This window comes from Lycorma delicatula, chromosome 11 (assembly GCF_047948215.1).
Source record: "Lycorma delicatula isolate Av1 chromosome 11, ASM4794821v1, whole genome shotgun sequence".
Classification (NCBI taxonomy): Eukaryota; Metazoa; Arthropoda; class Insecta; order Hemiptera; family Fulgoridae; genus Lycorma; species Lycorma delicatula.
In genome coordinates, this window is record NC_134465.1 from 52,815,778 (window position 1) to 52,830,982 (window position 15,205).

At 29.1% G+C, this 15,205-nt stretch overlaps 1 protein-coding gene across 1 annotated transcript; it reads left to right on the top strand.

Annotated features, from left to right (window-relative positions):
- The first annotated feature begins 366 nt into the window (after positions 1–366).
- Positions 367–14,183, top strand: Sap30 (SIN3-associated polypeptide 30). The gene is made up of 4 exons (XM_075378782.1): positions 367–435; positions 3,536–3,743; positions 8,002–8,217; positions 13,893–14,183. The coding sequence occupies exons 2-4, from the start codon at positions 3,555–3,557 to the stop codon at positions 14,019–14,021; spliced, it is 534 nt and encodes a 177-aa protein (XP_075234897.1). The 5' UTR covers positions 367–435; positions 3,536–3,554; the 3' UTR covers positions 14,022–14,183.
- Positions 14,184–15,205: the final 1,022 nt, after the last annotated feature.

A 15,205-nucleotide genomic window follows, 5' to 3' on the forward strand; every position in this document is an offset into this window, starting at 1 on the left:
GGAGAAAAAAGTTACCCGATTGGTCGAATTCAGATTAGCCGCAAAAAGTTTACCAATCAATGAAAGGAATTGTCATGACGTTGTCTTAAATTCTAACCAATAATACAACTCCTTGCGAAACGCGGGAGAAAATAATGACTTTTTCCTAGGTAAAGATTTAACATTAAAAAAGTATTTTAAAAAAACATTGTTTGGAATGAAAAAAACAAAAAATTAAATTATACATTCAGTTTTAAAATAACATGTATAAGTAAAGTATTAAATATTTTCAGATTAGAAAATGAATCGGTTGATAGATTTCATTACTGTAACAGTCGATAGATAGCGTCAGTATGCACACACTGATGAAATTCCCTGCTTCAGATGAGAAAAGTCAGCTGCTTATGTTTATGGTTGTTCCTGTGTTTGAATTTTTTGTGTTATTATTCATTCCAGGTTTGTATAATGTTAATTATTATTCTGAAAATTATTTTAATCCTTTGCAGTCAGTATAATAAAGCTTTTTTCAGTATTGCTAGTTGTTTCTTTTATTTATAATCGATAAACAGGCTTTAATCTTGACGTACAGAGAGCTATTTCTCAAAATAAGTATCACGTAAATCAAATTTGATTTGAGTTACCATTATTGTAGTAATTAATACACTTCCAAATGTTAAGGTCGGTGTTAACCTGGATATTCTTGGGTTTTCAGAAAATTAAGCTTTCTATAATATTGTATAGAGCATTCGTGTATCTTCTGCCATATCTAAAATAGTATTCAATACGACCTTTTAGAATTTATCTTTGTTGGTTTGCATATTAAAGTAAGATTTCATAGTGTATTATAAATGTCTATTATTTAAGGATTAATTACGCAAAGAGGTGATACATAAGTAATTTTTTTCTATATTTTTACTGTTATAATATTTGTCAGAATTTTAAGTGAAGCTGAATTTTTTGTGCTTTTTTATTGTCGTATGTACTTACAGAAAACAAGCCAAAAAAGTTCACTTGAATATGTGTAAAGCACAAGGCATCAATTTTGAGTTAAATTAACTTGTCTATATGGACACTTAATGCTGCATTAATTCAGTATCTTTTGTCAAAATTGCCAGTATATTAATATTAACCTATTTGTATGAAAATTTGATTTTATATAATTATTTAGTTGCCTATTTTTTTTTTCAGGCTTCTATATAATCTAATGGTAGAGTTTTGCAAATTTTTGCCTGTATTAGATCATTGTGATAGAATTTTTATTGCATATTTATTTGTGGTAGTTTTCAGTTGTTTTGTTATTTGAAACTGGCATTATATTCTTTATTTTATATTTTAGCTTGTGACCATAAACAACCTTTTACTTTGCAACTAAAAGCAGTTTTTGATATAAAGCTTTTTTAATTGTAAAAATTGTAATTATCTATTTAGTAGTTCGTTCTCTGTTTGTTTTTAATCATTATTATTTACTGTGTCTTTTGTTAAAGTCCCTCTGTAAAATGGGCCTTAGATTATTTTTTCTCATTGTAGTATTAATGAATTTGTAGTAAACTTTGTTAAAATACTCCACCATTTTCTTTGGATCTACTTATATTTCCAAAACATTTCATGAGTGTACTCTGAAAATTAAAGTTTGAATATCATATTAAATATTTTTAAACTGGCTCTTAAGAATGTTGATATAATACGAATATCATTCAGTAAATAAACAATCCTTTATAGATTTTACTATAAAGTTTATTTAGATTATTTTTTTAATTATCTCCCTCTTTCACTAGGCATTTATTTCCACCTTTCCGTGAACTTCTGTATTCCATCAGTAAAGAAATGTTTGGATCGACCCTAGAACCACATTTCCAAAGCTGTTTTCAGTTCATCATTATCTTAAAATTCTCTTCCACGTAAGGCAGATTTTAAAGTACCAAAAAAGAGATAGTCTGATGGGGCCAAATCACAGGATATACTGAATCTGTTAAAAGACTTCCCAGCCTAATTTGGTGATCATAACTTGTTTGGTGACATTAGGGAATTGTGCCCTTTCTCAGTTGTTCACATCATTTAGTCCAAATCATTGGTTTCACATTTTTTCCCAGCAACTCTGAATAATTGGATTGTTTAACAGTACCTTCTGCCAAGTAATGACAAAAAATAGAAATTTTAATGTCTCAAAAAAACAGTAAACAACATTTTACCAGTAGAAGGTTGAATTTTCAGTTTTTTTGTTATTGGTGATCTGGTATGTTTCTACTCTATACTTTGTTTGGATTCTGGTTCATTTTTGTCTATTCATTCTCATCACAGATTATTATTAGACTGAGAATGCCTTGACCTCACAATCAAATCAAGATTTCAATCTTATACAGAGCTGCAATCTTGATGTTTTGTGCGTTTCTATCTGCATTTTCTGTATCCAGTATATTTCTCAACAAGTTACAAGTTGTTGTGGATAATATATGGTCATCCAGAATGTGCTTCATCAGCAGCTGTTATTTGACCACTTTTAAATTTTTTAACTTTATGTAAAACAGAACCTTTCTTGTTCATTCAGTTCACTGTATTAAGCATTCATTTGCTGAAAAATTTCCAGAGGTTTTATTCCTTAGGTAAAAAAAAAGAAAAAAACAAATAATTGCATGATGCTTCTCCAAGGTGCAATTTGTAATGTCCATATTTTTACAGGTGATTGAAATAAACATATGAAATTGCTTAGCTGAAGTTCAAATTGATATTGTTGACCTTCATGTAATTGACTAGACAACTAGTTCCCATTCAAACAGATTTATCTGTTGATGTAATTGAATAGCACATTGGGAAATTTCAACTTATTTTAGAGCTATCTGATAGAATAAAGTCTCAGAATTAGTTTCAGTCCTCAGGCACTCTCCACTCCCAATGACCACCAAGGGTACACAGACTATCTGCTGTTGCGTCATGAGCATTGGCCTAATAGAGTTTGATTTACACTTAATATATCAAAAATAGGAGATAGTTTAATAGTAAGAAAGAACAGTTTACCCGCAGATAAACTAGCACAAGACTACCTCCACACTGCAGGCGTACATCCCTCCATGGGAGCTGGGATATTTTTTCTGTGATGGGAACAGTACATTATTGATCAATTATTTTATGTTGAAAAACTTGAACTACCAGAATGTATTCCTTGAAATGTCATGAAATACTTGAATATCTTATCACTCCACAAAATGTTTTGGATTTCTCATATTATTTCTAACGAAACAGTTGCATCTTTGTACATTAGTTAACAAGTAATTTGTAATTAAATTTATTCAGATCAAAAAATTTCATATTTTTAATACTTTCAGAGTGTACCAGTCTGTTACACATGATAGCCCTAAAATATTTTTCTGATCTAGAATCTTAGGTAAATATTTTTATCAATTATTAGATTTTTATATTTATTATGTGTAAAACATCATAGATTTTATGTGATATGTTATATTTTATATATGTTTGTTTTATTAAAATTGTTTTAATGTGTTAATTATTCTGCCCAGCAGTGATATTAGTATTATTATTATTATTTTTTTTTTTTTTGTAGAAAATAGTGAAAAGTAGTCATGCAACGTGGAAGTGATGTAAATGGTTTCAGTACTGGTGAGGAAGATTCAAGAGGCCCTCCCGAGCAAACATGTTGTTTGGTTGATGATGGTTACAGGTGTCTTCGACCAGCTGGCAATGCCTGCTATAGTAAACGAATACAAAAAACTGTAACACAGAGGAGACTTAAGCTAAATCTTGATCAAGTGGTATGTTTATATTTATGTTCCTATTTTTAATTGTGTTTTCATATAATTTTCAACTAATTAAACTATGCTGATCAAGAAGTAGAGTTTCCAAAGAATTTTTGTATGCAAGTATGCTCATAAGGTTATCTACAGGAATCGGTGATTCAGGGTTTTCATAGTTTAAATTTTACTAGCAGTTGCAAGTAATTATTGAATAATAAACATTTAAGTCTAGGTACCTGTGATGATTGTGGAGTATTTGTAAAATTTTTAAAGTATTGATTTCATTATTGTAAATTCATAAGTTTCCTATTTTGCTATAAAAGAAGGAAGAGCTTTGTGAAAACCAGTAATGATGAGCTAGTGATTGATGTTAGTATATTAATCTATTTTTTTTTTGTTTTTACCATCAAAGATTAGGCTAATGTTCATTTTTAATCCCTAAATCAGCTACTCATAAATTAATATATCCTTTCTAAGATAACTTTTTAATTTCTTTGACATGTAGGTACTGTCATCTATTACATTATCTCTCCCAATCTCTGTTCTTCCACATAATAATGATGCACATAATTATGAACCTTTGAGGAATTCCTCTTCCAGCATCTTTTTAAATGCTGTATGCATTTTTTATGGTTGCTGTTAAATTCTGATGTCTTTATTTTATATTTAATTTACTAGTAAGCATAGTTTAACCTTGTTGTAATGCTTCTCAAACCTTTCTGGTAAGCCACAGTTCACATAAAGAGATGATCCATAAAGAAGGATGTGGAGACACCAATGCTACAAAAAAAGTTAAATTTTGTCTCTTTGCTTTTGTTATCCACTGTTCCTATTGATAGCATCACAAATAGCTTAAAATTAACTTTTTTCTACATCAGATTAAACCTGCTGTTATTAAAAAATATATGTTCACAGTTCGAAAACTAATTATGTGAGTAAAAGGTATCGTTAAGTTCTACTGAGAAATGATTAGATAAACATGATAGATTAAATGGTCTAAGAATATTAATAATTAATTATATTTCTTGCTGATAATGACAGACCAAATCTAATTATTAATCAGACTTTGTTAATAACATTAAAGCCCTTTCAATTCTTTTGTGACTTTTATCGATGCTTGACTGATCAACACTGCTGCTTTTTGCTTTGTGGTTCCAGTTGTAGTCATCATAGGTAGGTTTTTATTTTTGTAGTTAAAAAGTGTATACTTTGTTTTTAACTGTCTATGTTTATTTAGTACATTATTATTAAATATTTTTGATTTTTGTTTTACCAGACAGAATTTGTTAAAGAGAGATACTTTTAGTTGCTCATCTGACCTTCTTTGGTGACATTATTTCATAATTATAAGTTTACTCAAGTATCCTGGAGAAATAATGTAACGGTGTCAAAAAAGTCACAAGTACGGTTAAGTAAGAATTTGGATTGGTTTGTCATTTTAAAATTATATTATTATAACTTTTCAGTTTTGCCATTTTGCATATAAATCTTTTTATTTTAAATTAAATTGTACGGATTTAATTTAAAATATTATAATTTCATGCATAGAGACGCGATTGAAATGATATTCACACCACACTTAACAGCAAAATTGATTTGAATGGTATTTTTGTCCCATGTTAGTTATTTCTCACTGGACATTTTCTGGGAACATAAATGTTTTTCTTTTCTTTTAGAAAAAATGTGAAAGTATTTTTTCTTTGTGTATTTTAGAACTGTTGCTTGTGATGCAAAGAAAACATTTATACTGTTGCTGTATCTCAGTCATACTACATCATGGGATTGTATGCATTTTCATATCGAGGAAGAGGTGCTTACTATCACCTATATTAAGGTATACTAGTAATGGAGGTGTACTTTATAGCAGTGTTTCTCAAATATTGAACATCGTTCCATAAAATTGATCGAAAGTCTGACCATTTTCATTTCGTCTCTACAGCGATATTTATTTTTTTAAATGATGGATCTTTTATACCTTTTTCTTCATCGGTGTGAATCGCTACACACCTGATGCTATGGGTATACATTTAATTGTAATACTCGGTGGTGTGAATTTTTTTAGAGGTATTTTGGGATTTTTATCAAGAAAACTTTGAGAAACATTGTTCTAAGGTATGACAGTGATGTGTATGGTATAACGTAAATTAGTGTTAACACTGCAATTTATGAATTTATTGTGATTAAAAAAAGTTTGAAAATAAAAGCAGACATAAATCAGTGAATTTAGAATCAAATTCAGTTTAAATCTGAGAACACAGCTGTAAAATTTGTTAAAACTTATTTTACGTGTTTTTATTACCACCTAAAGCATCATGTGTAATCTTGTTATTGACTGCTAATTTATTAATAGTTTTTAAACTGTGGGTAAGGGTATTAAAAAATTTTGTTCTCAGTTAGTATAAATTGTTTGAATTTGGTGATGATGTATAAATTATATTACTCACAAGAAGGTAGGCTTGAAGATATATTTAACTTCTACTAGAGTTATTGAGAGCTCTTTAAAAACTTATCTATCTGATTTTGAAACCTGTTGTGGTATAAAATTGTTTATTAACATTGCTTATTTGAATAATTATGATCCTAAAACCCTGTTTAACTGGGTCAGTTCATTTTGTTTTGTTCATATTACGCTTCAAACCACCAAGACAATTAAATGATTATTTCCATTCAGATAATAGCACTTTATAATTTTTAAAAATGCACATTATATTTTCTTATCAAAATTACTTTTTTTTATTTTTGACAACATTTCTATTGGTTTATTTTCACTTTAAAAAAATAATATTATAATATATATATATATTATTTATATGACCCAATTTTTAATCATTATCTAAACTGTATGAAAGGTACCTTATTGTATTATAGCTTACAATTAGCATAAGCAGATATAGGTTACAAGGTCTAGGCAAGAATTTTAAACTGCATCCCTTATAACCTGATGCTTCTGCAATATCTCATCTAGGATGTCTTGGGTAAAATGATCTTAGAAATAAAAGCATGAAATGCCAACCATCAAAGCCATAAGCCGGTTCCTGTAGATCACCATAGCTAAATAAGCTATGTGTAGTTTTAATTTTTTTTTTTTGTGGGGAGGTTTAATTATGATATAAAACAGTTTTTAAATTGCTACATTTTACTTAAATTTAAGAAGTAAGATATAAAAACTTTACATGAGTAAAGCAAACTTTGTTCTAAATCGAGATTTTTGAGAGATTTCTTCTAAGATTGCTGAGTGTTTTGTTGTTGGATGTGGTATTGGTATTGATGTTTGGATTACTCAGAATTCTGCTGATGTTATTTAAAAAGTATGTGAAGGTATAAATAATACTGTTAAGTGTTGATTCTAGAATGTTTTTTGTATATGTGTGTGTGTGTGTGTGTCTTTATATATTAGTTCTTATCCTTTAGTGTGGTTATAAAAGCTTTTCATATTTTGATATTTATCCAAATAACATTAAAAAAATTAGTTGGTGAATGTGGAATCAACGGTGTAGTAACATGTTTTATATGTTCTTGATATTGTGAAAATGCTGTTGCAGTTGCAACAGTTATGCTTGTAGATCCTAGGTAAATCAACCCTATTTGACCGTCTTAAGTTTTTGTCTGAGAGTGTGCATTTTATTTTATTAGTAGTTCTATGCGTGATGTAGCCAGTGCTTTTTTCACTTTGAGGTTTTTTTAATTTAGTTATGATTAACTAATTAAAATAGTAACTTTTAATTTTATAGCATTGGCATTTATTCATTTTATTGACTTATGTTGGGTGCCTAAGTTATAATAATAATAATGTTCAGGTGGTTTTGTATGTGTTATTTTAATTGTAGCTATCTCTCTGTAAGTCTTGTGTTGTTCATGTTAACATGCTTGCAATCTCAAATCAGTGTATTTATTTTCTGACTTTGTTTCAATTATCATGACAAGAAATATAGGTTCTTAATTAATTTTAATTATCTTAATTCTGTTAATATCTCCAAATGTTATTAAGTTAATACTGCATTTTAATTTAATTTTGTGTTACTATTATTGGTATTATGTTTATATTACTTAACTGTTGAGTTTGTATGTTTCTGGATAAACATTAAGTCAAATTTCTGTAGGTACTGTTTCATATAGAATAAATTTAATTTTGCTGTTATGTAGTAGGTTAAGAAACATTTTAAGATGTGGTTTTCATTTTATTTAATTGATGAGTTATTTTTGTGTAATTTACTTTATGTATTTGTAATTATTAAGAATTATCTGTTTTATATTTAAATTCAAATTTTTTTTATAGGCACGCCACATATATATTTGTGATTATCATAAAAGTGTGATTCAGTCGGCTCGGACTAAAAGGCGTCGGAAAGACTCAGAAGATGATTCCAATGAAACTGATACTGAAGTACCAGAAGTAGATTTATATCAATTACAGGTTAATACTTTAAGAAGATATAAAAGACATTATAAAGTTCCCACTAGGCCTGGCTTAAATAAGGCACAACTTGCTGATGTAAGTACATAAAGTGTTTCAACATACAATTTGAATTCTGTGAGTGTGAGCTAGTTATGTTTTCATACTACTGAAATTTTCTAATATTCATATTTAGATTACATTCATGATGATTTCAGCCACTTTGTCTTTCAGCATCAGGTTGTCGAAACAGTTTTTATAAGTATTTTATTCTTTTGTCACTCCCTTAATTCCTCTTCTTTCTTTCACTTTCTTGCTATTTTTCTGATATATTGTTCCCATTCTATTGGGTTTTCTCATTTTTCTCCTTCGGGCTTTACATCCAATATCTGCTGTGACTTTCTGTATTCATTCATTTGTATTGAATGACCGTACCATTTTAGCTGTTTTCTTTCCAAGTGTTGAATGAGTGAGATCTGTCTTACCTCTTTCAAATTCTCTCCCATCTTTGAAACTTGCAACATACTCTGGTATTTCTTTGGCATAGTCTAGAGTCTTTTATCCATACATCATGTCATAAGATATACCATTTTTTTACATTGTAAGTTGATCTGGCTGCTGGTTTCTCTCTTCCAATATTAGTTTTGTTTAGTATACAATATATTTTATTTATCTTTCTCAGTCAGTTTTCCAGTTCTTCCAGTATTACTATTGTTGCCATGATATTCAAAAGCTACCATTTGCTCCAGCTTGATTCCTTTAGATCTGACCTCAATATCTTCCTTATTCTGTTCTTTTTCATATTACTCTTTTGTACACATGTCTCCACAGCTTTCTCCAGTATGCTGGTCCATTCCACAACTGCTTGCTGTAAATCTTCAATATTTATCTTTAAAAGGACAATGTTGTCAACATAAACAAAAAACTGTTCATTCAAATACTGGCTTCAAGTTCTATTTACCAAAATTGTATCTTTGTTATTTTACACTGTTTAATGGCAGAAACCACAACAGATTCATTTTAGCTGTATAAACTTAAGCCTTGGAAAAATTTCTTGCCTCGGTATACAGTCTCCAATCCTCCCTGGACCTCATTTTTATTTTTCTTATCATCACCATCTAGTAGGTTTAACGTTTTCTCTTATTACTTTTAGTACATTTCTGTGTTTTCACTATTATTTCCTTAAATGCTTTCCACCTATCTTCAGGTATAAGTGTGTAATTTGCCTGTCCTTATATTTATCCAGTTTCTTTCAAATTGTAGTTATTAGCAACTTCCTCAACCCCTCCAATTTTATTTTCAAGTATTTCTTTGGATTTTCTACATTTGGAAGGTAATTTTGTATTCAGGTCTTCTTTCTTTTCCTGTTTAGCCTCCGGTAACTACCGTTTAGATAATTATAGAGGATGAATGAGGATGATATGTATGAGTGTAAATGAAGTGTAGTCTTGTACATTCTCAGTTCGACCATTCCTGAGATGTGTGGTTAATTGAAACCCAACCACCAAAGAACACCGGTATCCACGATCTAGTATTCAAATCATGTAAAAATAACTGGCTTTAGTAGGACTTGAACGCTGTAACTCTCGACTTCTAAATCAGCTGATTTGGAAAGACGCGTTAACCACTAGACCAACCTGGTGGGTTTGTATTCAGGTCTGCCCTACAATTTATTCTGTTGTTGAGTCCTGCATACCTTGTAGTTTGAGTGAGTAAAGTAGTAAATAGTATGTCTAACTGTAAAAAAATAAATTAAGGGAAAAATAAGCATTGCTTTCCTCAGCAACTAAAGTTCTAATTTATGTCCTTATGTTCGGTAAAAAAATTGTGGCCAATGAGTATTTCATTATCAATACAGAACTCCAACATCTTATCCCAATTTCCATTTTCAGCCTTCTCTGTTCCTGTTCTCTCACCTATCCAATCTTCTTACTTCATTTCTTGCTCTTGAATTTTTCGCCAATTATAACTTAATTGGTATGCATATTGGTTGCTGAAAAGTTCAAATATTAAAATTTAAAAGTTAAAATATTTATAAAATTGGTTTTTTGAGAGCTTTTCCTTAAAACCAGTCCAGTTTATTACAATTTCTCTGGATAATAGATTATTAACTCTACAGCCAAGCTATTTAGATGGAAAGTTTTCCCAGTGTGCCTAAATAAAACTTGCATGTCTCGAAGATACTTTATAGCCATTACTTTTTAAGTGTTGCATAGGTTATGTGAACTTCGGATTATAAGACAATTATTGAGGACAACTCTTTAGCCACAAACTCATATTGGCTCATCGATCCAATTTTCTGCTCAGACTGGTTACCGCACTTTCCACCACTACAAAAGCTAATAGTATTATTCTAATAAAGGCAATATATTACAATTTCTCTGGATAATAGATTATTAACTCTACAGCCAAGCTATTTAGATGGAAAGTTTTCCCAGTGTGCCTAAATAAAACTTGCATGTCTCGAAGATACTTTATAGCCATTACTTTTTAAGTGTTGCATAGGTTATGTGAACTTCGGATTATAAGACAATTATTGAGGACAACTCTTTAGCCACAAACTCATATTGGCTCATCGATCCAATTTTCTGCTCAGACTGGTTACCGCACTTTCCACCACTACAAAAGCTAATAGTATTATTCTAATAAAGGCAATATGATTGTTAATTTTCCTTAATAAATTTAGAACTGTATTGTATAAAAAATAATAAAGTACTGATTACATGGCAGTGAAGTTTGCTTTTATCTTAGCAATGAGTGTTCATGAAGAGCATGAGGATTTTCACTGCTCCACACTTGGCTATTTATAGCTCTGTAATTGACTGTGACATAGACATCGTGGTGAAACCAACCCTTGTCACTAAGTAAATATATTTTAACGACTTATCCTGTTTTTGTCTACAAAATGTACACAGTTTTTATCAACCAGCCGTAGTATTGTAAATGTTTTTCAACATCTGGTTGAGATCTTTGATAAAACCAATGTGGAAAATTACAATTCTTTTTTGTAGCACTGAAAGTGATAGTTGATAATCCAATCTGTAAGAATTTCATAAGAGATTTTCTTGGTAATCAAATTAAATGATGCTGTACTTAAAGAATTTACTATAATTAATAATCGTATTTATTATAATTTACATCACATTCTGGTTACAGTTGCCTACAGGCACCAAATGATGAAAGTTAGATATCTCAAACATAAACCAAATCAATAAGTTATTCAATATTTTATGGCTTGCTGTTTTTCCTTCCTTTATGATTAAAAACACTAATTATATGACATGAATTTTTTTTACTGGCGTTTCATTTACACTTAACTTGGAATTAAAAACTTATTTTGAAAAGTTATATCATTAGCAGCATATAGTGTATTATTTAGATTTATAAAAAGAAAAGTAATGATAAAATAGGATATAAGGAAAATCTATAAACTTTATAGATTATAGTTGTATAACATGTAGGAGGTCTTTGGGAGTAGCATACTTGTTAATAAAGGCTAAATATCAATAACTGTCACAATCATATTTAAGAATTAACTGTTTGACAAGTGCCTGGTGGTAATTTTGTTGTGTTATAATTTAAATTTTTACGATTACTATTTAATAGCGGTTTTATTTTGCCGTTTGCATATGGCATAGGCAATTTAAATCTATGCATGTTATGTGAGGAATATTTTTGCTTGTGATATTGTTTTAATTTTCTTTTTTGCTTTTTTTTTATATTGCTGTTATTTATTTTTTAAGTTTTATTTTGCTTTATACATGTGGTTTGAGGATTTTATATCTATGTTGTAGTTTACAGGACATATCATTGATTGTGATATTGCATGTGTCACAAATATTATTTTTATTTATTATTGTTCTTATTTAGGTTCTTATTTAGTTTTTAAGTTTTATTCTGCCTTCTGTTTTTTACGCACCTATAATGTTAATGTGTGTTGCATATTATTGTCTGTGATACTTGAGTTGGTATTATTAAATTAAATTGTTTATTATAATAACATATCCAGGTGTTAATAATGACTCTTCATTGTGCACAAAAAAAACTGGTTCTTACAGATTACTAAAGTTTAGAATGCTGATTGTAGTTTATCGCATGCTACTGGCATTATTTGTAGTCTATTGATCGTAACAATTGTGATTCCACTTAGATGCATTTAGAAAAACTTTCTCTAATCTAGCACGTCATAATACTTAATCTTTTAGCATGCTTTTTATGTACCATAAACTCATTTTTAAGAATTATCTATTTATAATATTAAAAAATTTTGTTAGCTGGACCAGCGTTATTTCATTTGATTCATATTACTGTATTTTATCATATACAGCAGATTACAATATTTAATACTCATGGGATATGAGAAGGTGGTGGTGAGATTATTGTTGATTCTTGAGTTCCTTATTCAATATATATTCAACATACTATTTTTTTAATTGAATTCTAAGTTGTGTTATTTCAAAGCTTAATAATGTAAATCTCTTATTTAAGTACTGTCGATTTTTGCTCCTATCTATGGTTTAAACTGTTTTTAATTGTTAAGAATAATAGTGCTTCATTATTTGTATTGTTTTCAAACTTGTAAGTAGTCTTATGCCAGGGACTGGAGACACATTTTTAAATGGAAGCTTACAAACATCTATTTATATAATAGTAGTAAACCATAGTTTAGTGTTGTTATCTGATGAGTATAAAAAGAATATTTTTCTTGGAAGTGGTGATAATAAATTGAGAGTAAGGATGTGCAAAATAGTTTTTATTTAAAATCATTTGGCAGTTTGGAGTTAGATTATAGGTCAACTAAGCCTAAAACAAAAAAATAACCCTTCAAACATCAGTTGAATTGAAATTTGGTGAAAGATTTTCATTGTTTTATTTTGAATGTGGCGAAAGAAATAGAAAGGGATTTGACAGGATTTTTTTTAACGCTATCAGTTATCCAATACCTGTTGTGCAAATTAAATGCCCAGATAAACGAAACCATACCTTATTTCACATGAAATACAGCATTGGGTCCATTTGTCTATCAACGTTTTTGAGAAGAAAATTACAATAATTACAGATGGTTTGGTTTGTCTGTTCTCTTAAGTTGTTACACGGTATGGTTTCAAATCTAAATTGAGAAGAATCTTACAACAAGATGTGTATTTTATACTAAATCGGCAGATTCTTTGAGCATTGGCTATGGTTTCTGGAGTCCTAATGGCAGCTCACCTATTTTGTTTTGGATTTGCAACTAACCCCCTTGTAGTATGCCATTTTTAACTAAATCATGTATGTTATTCTTTGCTGGGATAATGTCATTTAGAAATTTTTCTATGAATATTTGACATGTTTCTAGAAAAGATCCTAAATGCTTATAAGCTTCTACTGCAGCAAATCCTTCCCGCAAACAAATAAATCATTTTAGAAAAACATCTGCAAAGAGTGAAACTATACTACACTGAAGCATGAACAGTTTACAACTGACAACAGAAGGTGAGAGTAGTAGTAATGTACACAACCAATACTGGCATTAGTAGTAGCAGCATTAAAGGTGACAGTTACTATAGTTCAAGCCAGCTTGGTTCATCCAAGTTGCTCACCTGGTATTATGCATTTCATGGACTTTTTTGTGATTTGCAATTAAATGATCTCAAATTTATATGTAAATTTTATGTAATTTTTTAATGACATATTAATAAAGTAAAACATGTTAACCATTTTAAGGTTTAAAAATATTATATGTCATGATAATGTTTTTAAAAATTAATTTTGATTTTGATTTCTGTTTACAGACATTGATGAAGCATTTTAAAACCATACCAGTTGTTGAGAAAGAAGCTTTGTCTTTTTTCTTTTATATGATCAAATCAAATAGTAACAAACTTGATCAGAAAAATGGTAACAATACTGATTCTATATAAATGAATTTTTTTATATATACTGTATTTCTGGTGTAATGTCTACATCATAACTTTTTTTTTTAATTTAATTAAAGTAAAATAGTAATTAATGATAAAAAATAATGTTAATCACAGATGGGGTTGTAAAATATCGATTTAAAAACACTTCTGTTAATAATTTGTGATCAATGACATATGATTTCAATTTCAGTACATTACATACATAGACAAGTAAATATTAAGTAAATAGTTTATATTAATTAAATGAATATTAAGTAATTTTTTGTTACTATTAATTGAACATATTATAATTATGTAATTTGTTTAAATAGTAAACCTTGATTATACAGACAATCTTGTTTTCTTTAGAAAGAAAGATCATTTAAAACAAATGGAATTAATAATATCAATTACATCAATGCTATATAAATAATATTACATGGTCTTTATTAAATGTGAATTTTCTGCTATATTATATTATTTATTATTAAGCTGTTGTGTTATTAAACTACATAATCTGTTTCACTAAAACACAAGTTTGATTTATTTCAAAAATAATCTTTCACTATTGTTCATTTTTTGTAGTCAAATTTTTTTTTGATTGTGTAATTTTTATATAACAGACAAGTTCACGACATCTTCTCCATACAAAGGCTTAAAATTCAATTAAAATATTTGACCTTTGGACTGTTTCATGATCTCTTCTTTTCATTCATATCATATAATCATGCTATATGTATCACATCCCAGCATGTTTCTTCAAGTGAAAAAAAAGTTAAAATTTCTGGGTGCCAGGTCCCAGGCTATGTAGTAGGCGATCCAGAACATCCTGTTCAAACTAAAACAGTGCAGTCTGGAGATCAGTACAGTAGATGGTAGAGATGTAATGTCAGCGTTTCCCTCCTTTTTGTTTTGAATTTTTTTATTGATGTCTAATGTGTTAGCAGTATGTATAGAGAGTAATATTTTTGGCTTAGGATATAGAGTTATCACCTATCCAATAAACCAGATATAATTTTTTTGATTGAGGTCACTTTTAAATATGTGTTGTCAGATCACAGTTTTTATTACCTCCATTCAGGAGAGTGTGATAATAAACCCCTAGGTTCCATCCTCAATAACAGTAGAGTCCCCAGGAACTTCTTTTGAATTTCTTTCAATGCATAATGTGTGAAAATTGAGCAAAGGAACCATCCACTTATTCT

Bases quoted from the DNA above. Each gene is read 5' to 3' on its own strand.
- Sap30 (XM_075378782.1), top strand. From the start codon at position 3,555: ATGCAACGTGGAAGTGATGTAAATGGTTTCAGTACTGGTGAGGAAGAT. The intron at 3,744-8,001 runs GTATGTTTATAT...TTTTTTTTATAG, and splicing joins AGCTAAATCTTGATCAAGTG to GCACGCCACATATATATTTG. The intron at 8,218-13,892 runs GTAAGTACATAA...TTCTGTTTACAG, and splicing joins ATAAGGCACAACTTGCTGAT to ACATTGATGAAGCATTTTAA.